This window comes from Calidris pugnax, unplaced genomic scaffold (assembly GCF_001431845.1).
Source record: "Calidris pugnax isolate Ruff unplaced genomic scaffold, ASM143184v1 scaffold318, whole genome shotgun sequence".
Classification (NCBI taxonomy): Eukaryota; Metazoa; Chordata; class Aves; order Charadriiformes; family Scolopacidae; genus Calidris; species Calidris pugnax.
In genome coordinates this window covers 465,030-471,203 of record NW_015091062.1, presented here as the reverse complement: position 1 = coordinate 471,203, position 6,174 = coordinate 465,030, and the positions used below count along the sequence as shown (strand labels likewise).

The window sequence follows — 6,174 nt, the reverse complement described above, 5'->3', positions numbered from 1 at the left end:
TCGGGCTGGTTCCGCGGGCTGGCGGCGGGCAGGGCTCCGCGTAGGGCTGCCGCGGAGCCGTCGGGAGCGCGGACGGGGGTTGCCGGCGCGGCTGTGTGGCAGCGGTCGGGGAGAGGGTTGGGAGGGGGCTCCGGGAAAGGCTGAGGAGCGGGCGGGCGCTGCTTATGTCGCCAGGGAGTTTTTCCCCTCGCTGTAGTTCCTAGACCTTAACATTTCTGCCCTTCGACAGCTTTTAAGCTTTCCTTTTACTTCTCGAATTGGGAAGGAGAATAGAGCAATACTTTTAATGCCGGACAATTACATGTTGCATAAAAGAAAATGTGGATTTTTAAATACGGGAGATGATAGGAAGAGGAAAAGACAGCATTCCAACAGAGAGACTCCGAAGATGTGTTTTGCTGTTGTAGCTATTACTACATAGTTCTTATATAACTTAAAACAGTTTTGTGGCTTGTCTTCTAACTAAATGGAGACTTTTATAAAAGCCCACAAGGCCAAGATCTTCTATCCTATTCCATGTACCAAACTATTTCTCGACTGAAGAGTTCCCAGGCTCTGGGGGCTTGGTGACACTCAAATAATTCATTGTTCAGTAACTGATTTCTAAGACTTGCGTAGCTTTCAGCCACATCATTTGTCTCCCATTGTAGTCGCAGGTTACAGTGGTTGGTTGTTGCTCCACGGGCATTTTAATTGGCATGCAAGCTTAATTTCAATTATGTCTGAAATACTCATTTCCTAAATTCACCAGAATAGTCTCTTTAATATTCATCTGCGCTTTCTTTTTACGCCGATTCTAAAAAGCATCCTACCAGGTTTGTTAAAAGCAGGTGTATTATTGCATTCTCTCCAGAGGTCTTAATGAAATAGCAGTCAAAGAAACAGTTGGGACTTCAACATGGCTTTCCATGTGGAGGGGCTGGTGGCCATAGTTGTATTCTACCTGGCTATCCTGGCAGTTGGGATATGGGCTGCTTGGAAAACCAAGAACACGGGCACCGAAGGAGATCGCAGTGAAGCTATTATAGTCGGTGGCAGAGACATTGGCTTGCTAGTTGGTGGATTTACAATGACTGGTATGTAAAAAACACCTTTTTCTTTTTTTCCTGACCAGCGTATAACTTGTCAGTTTTCCATCTGAATGAAGAAGTGGTAGCTGCATGTTGAATAATGCAAAATGGACAAAATGTAAATACTTTCTTTCCCATTGCTGCTAACATTTTTTTAGTGCACAACCAAATGTAGCATCTGTATAAAACCAACAAATATTTAAAAATCATACTGGAAGAATGTATTTCTTATTCCTTGCTTTCATATTCATCTGTAAGTCCGATATATTTAGCACAGGAGTATAGAATTTATTTAGTTTAATAAGAAATCCAGTTTTAAAATAATTACTATTGTTGTTAAAGCCATCCAAATTGCTGAGTTATTTTTGTTTTATCTGAGTGAAACAAAGTTTATCTGTAAAAAAATGGGGGGTGGAGGTGTGCAGCATCAATTAGGAATAAGTTTCTAAAAGAAAATTATCATAAATCCAAACTTGTGATTCCACTGATTTCAGCAAACTTACTTTGTGGATTCTTTTAGATTCTTTTGCAGCAGTTTGACAAAATAGTAATATCACTAGGAAAAGCCTGGGTGAAGGAAATGTTCCTCACAAATTTTGAAAGCAGTGCTGTCTGACTCCCAGAACCAGTCAAACCAGGTGTCTTACCTGGGTAAACAAGATATTCATGATGTGGTCCAAAATCTCAAGTCTTACAGACCACATATGGCATCGGAACAAAAGCGCATTATAAGAAGAGTGAATTGGTCCGCCATTTTTATTTAAGTAATTTAATTTTTAAGCATGCTTTGTCGGTTGGTGGGTTTGTTGGGTTTTTTTGGTATTCTAAATCCTATTCAGGCAAAGCTCTTTCAACTGCCAAATTGGATTTATCAGTTTATATTTATGTTTTGCTCTTTTGCCCTGTTCTGGTTTCACAATTATCTAATAAGGAAGAGGGACATAAAAAGTTGGGCCAAAATTCTATGATCTTTAACCAAGAGACATTCCTATCCCCTTGCAGGGGCTTTTTTGCTATTCAAAGACTGAATATTTGGATATTGAGTAGAGAATGTTTGTAAAAGTCAAGAAAGTTTGAATACAGGCAGATGTTCTAGTTTTAGCACTTTGCTATAATTTTCTGTATCAGGTATCCATTGGCTACTGAAATATCAAATATGATGAGATTCTGCTCATAGCAAGAGCTGGTTTGACAGCTTTTTGCTGAATGTTTTCAAGAGCACTGAAACCAGCGTATTTTTGCAGAGATATTCCTTGCCGCAAAACTGTAATCATTAGATTGGAGGAGCGGAGACGAAACAAGACATTCCCCGCACAAGTGGTTGTGATGAACAGCTTTGCTTGTGGAAGAACACAAATTCTGGTCTCCTTAATCCTATTTTACAGGAATATTTTTCATAGCAGCTGAAGCAGAGATGAGACTTGGACTGAGGCTTCCTGTATTGCAGGCAATTTCTATAGCCAGCACAATTCACACCCACACACACTCATTCCGTTTCGTGCAACTTCGAGAGAGGGAATAGTATGTCATCTCTGTGATAGAATATCGGGCTGATCCTAAAGCCTTTGCACAGCCTAATATTAGGGTTCACAGACTTTCTCACCTCTGCCTTCCATAAATCTGGCAGTTAAAGCTTGAGGTGGCAAGTAAATTACACTTTCAGTTTTAGGGAACCGCACTGGGCAAACAATGCTAGGTGTGGGCACAAGTCTATTGAATCAGAGTTTATTCTGAATTTTGTTTTGGTGAGAGTGATTGGGATACTTAGTTTGTAAAGCCATAAAATAATTGCAAAGGTAAGCTGATTAAAATCTGCACTAACTTTTAATAAATGATCCCATTGTTCAAGGGTGTATTTGCTGCTTTAATAATGGTAGATGCAGATTTTGCAGCTCGTAACCATACCTCTAGAGATATATGGCTATTCCAACATCATCCTAATACTTTACAGCTTTAATTGTCTAAATATAAATCAGAAAGCAAAGCTTATGCCGCAAAAGAAAAACAAGAAATTTTTAAAGATCTCCGGAAAGGATATTGTTTGTATAGACATGAAGTACTTCAGGTTATGAGATAAGGCCTAATTCTGTCTTTCTTTCTTGAGACAAATAGTACCACATTTCATGGATATCGGCTACGAAAATGCTAACGGTTTCTGGGGCTACTTGGTGGGGAGGATGACAGAATTCAGGCTATAAATTTAAAATCAAATTCACAGAATAAGCATCATGACTTCATAGGGACGGACTCGAGATTCCTGAGTAATTATAGTTCATTTTCTAAATGGCATTTAAAAACGTTAAAACAAGTGCACTCGCTATGAATAATGGCTGTAGACTTATTTAGGTGTATACTATGATCTTGAAGAAACAGCTGTATCAACTAGCTACTGAAACGCCTAAACACAAAGCCTGTTGAAGGCAGAGTGTGTCTGCAATTATCAAAACAGAAAGAGTGAGAATCTTGAATTGTGGATAGATCACAACAGCTCATATTAAAATGAACCAACATAGTACCACAGTAGACACGCCTTTAATTTGTGTATTATTTTTGTATAATTAAATTGTTGCATTAAATATTGGCGTTCCTTAATTTGAGGGTGAAATTCTTAGGAAGTGGTATCTGCAACAAACTTAAGTCTATTCTCATTTCAGCATCTGAGTTTAAACCCCAAAGGAAGCAGTTGATATGACATAATCAAATGCTTACAAACACGACCAAAAAGGTAGCAATCTAATGATGTCATTTGTTCATTTTAGTTGGAGCTACGTATCCTTCCACAAGTAAAAAAAAAAAAGAAATACTGCAAAATTATATTTTTTTGTAATCCTTAGGTCAGGATTTTCATTTTCCAGAACTTAATGGGTTGATTCAATAGTTTGAGTGGTCAGATAAGGAATCATTCACAAAAAAAACCCCCCAAAATCTGATTTTCTATTATATATCCATATAGATAAAGAACTCTTTGTTCCTCATATGAACTAGGGGCAGAAATGCACTTTGTATCCTCTGTATTTGTTGAATCATTTTTTCGGGTGCATGTTTTAAATGGATGTTGGTATTTGCTGCATTTTTTGGTCCTTCAGACAGCAGGCAAAGAGAGGATTAAAATAGATTACCACATGAGTGTTTCTATAGATTATTAAATTTTATATTCCTTTTGTCTGATTTAGAAAAAAAAGAATTTCACCAAAAAAGGTATTAAACTAACTTTAAATTGTGGCTTAGCAAACTGAGGATCAGAAAATTAATATCTAAGGTTGAAATCTCTTCCTATCATACCCCATTATTTCTTTTCAAAATGTATTTACAGATGTCAATGTACGTGCTGACTACCCATTCACCCCCTCACAAAAGCCATATAACACACCTCCTTCTGGGGTCCCTGGCAGAGGTTCCAGAACGGTCATGAGCACAGAGAAACTGATCAGCAGATATTTTCAAACCCCTGTCCAGAAATCAAGAAAAAAACCATGCAAATAAGTGCTAAATCCTCCATGACACCTTACCCAGCAACACCTGTAGGCAATGGCGCCTGCAATGTCACACAGAACGGAATTCACCTGGCCCCCTCCAGAAGAAAATAAGGGACCTAGGCCTAACTCCCAAGTGCCCCTTGGAGAATACCTACCACCTCAGTAGCAACCCCAGGCATCTCGATACCAGATGTTGATACCTCTTTGCACCGTAGCTGTGGCAATGCTGGACATCTGTCGTTGACAAGTTTTTGTCTGATTTAGAAAAAAAAGAATTTCACCAAAAAAGGTATTAAACTAACTTTAAATTGTGGCTTAGCAAACTGAGGATCAGAAAATTAATATCTAAGGTTGAAATCTCTTCCTATCATACCCCATTATTTCTTTTCAAAATGTATTTACAGATGTCAATGTACGTGCTGACTACCCATTCACCCCCTCACAAAAGCCATATAACACCTCCTGCTGGGGTCCCTGGCAGAGGTTCCAGAACAGTCATGAGCACAGAGAAACTGATCAGCAGCTATTTTCAAACCCCTATCCAGAAATCAAGAAATAAAAATGAAAATAAGTGCTAAATCCCCCATGACACCTTACCCAGCAACACCTGTAGGCAATGGCACCTGCAATGTCACACAGAACGGAATTCACTTTGCCCCCTCCAGAAGAAAATAAGGGACCTAGGCCTAACTCCCAAGTGCCCCTTGGAGAATACCTACCACCTCAGTAGCAACCCCAGGCATCTCGATACCAGATGTTGATACCTCTTTGCACCGTAGCTGCGGCAATGCTGGACATCTGTCGTTGACTATGGGATATTATTCCTCATCTGCAAGCGGGTATTCTTCATGCAGAATTCATGCTCATGCTTTTTCTAGGGAAGGAGACAAATACAATTCCCTTTCTAAACATTTACTTTTGATATTGCATACGGGTGCTTACAGTCTATTCCATAAGATTATGATGCTTGAGACACAATAAGAAACACACATGCCAGATAGTCATAGACTCAACAGTCAATGGCTCAATGTCTGGATGGACATGAGTGACAAGTGATGTCCCTCAGGGATCAGTATTGGGACCACAATTATTTAACATCTTTGTTGGGGACATAGTGGGATTGAGTGCACCCTCAGCAGGTTTGCAGATGACACCAAGCTGTGTGGTGCCATCAACATGGTGGAGGGAAGGGATGCCATCCAAAGGGACCTGGACAGGCTTGAGAGATGGGCCTATGACAGCCTCGTGAATTTCAACAAGGCCAACTTGGGTTGGAGCAATCCCAAACATGGATACAGGCTGGATGATGAGTGGATTGAGAGGAGCCCTCAGACAAGACAAGAAAGGCTTAGTGGTACTGGTTGATGAGAAGCTCAACATGAGCCAGCAATGTGTACTCATAGCCCAGAAAGCCAAACGTATCCTGGGCTGCATAAAAAGAAGTGTGGCGGCCAGCAGGCTGAGGGACATGATTCTGCCCCTCTACTCTGCTCTTATGAGACCCCACCTGAAGTACTGTGTCCAGCTCTGGGGCCCCCATCAAGTCTTGAGAAAGACTTGGACCTGTTGGAGTGGGTCCAGAGGAGGGCCTCAAAGATGATCAGGGGGCTGGAGCACCTCTCCTATGA

The 6,174-nt window shown here is 40.4% G+C and overlaps 1 protein-coding gene across 2 annotated transcripts in view; it reads left to right on the top strand.

Moving 5' to 3' along the window:
• SLC5A7 (solute carrier family 5 (sodium/choline cotransporter), member 7) overlaps window positions 1-6,174 on the top strand; it is a 29,460-nt gene that overhangs the window by 322 nt on the left and 22,964 nt on the right. Inside the window, exon 2 of one of the 2 annotated variants that reach the window (XM_014956686.1) lies at window positions 854-1,076. In XM_014956686.1, the coding sequence (XP_014812172.1) occupies window positions 899-1,076 (178 nt within the window). In that variant the 5' untranslated portion in view covers window positions 854-898. Of the gene's footprint in view, window positions 1-310; window positions 1,077-6,174 lie in introns of those variants that run through there. The other variant, XM_014956687.1, reaches the window with a different exon arrangement.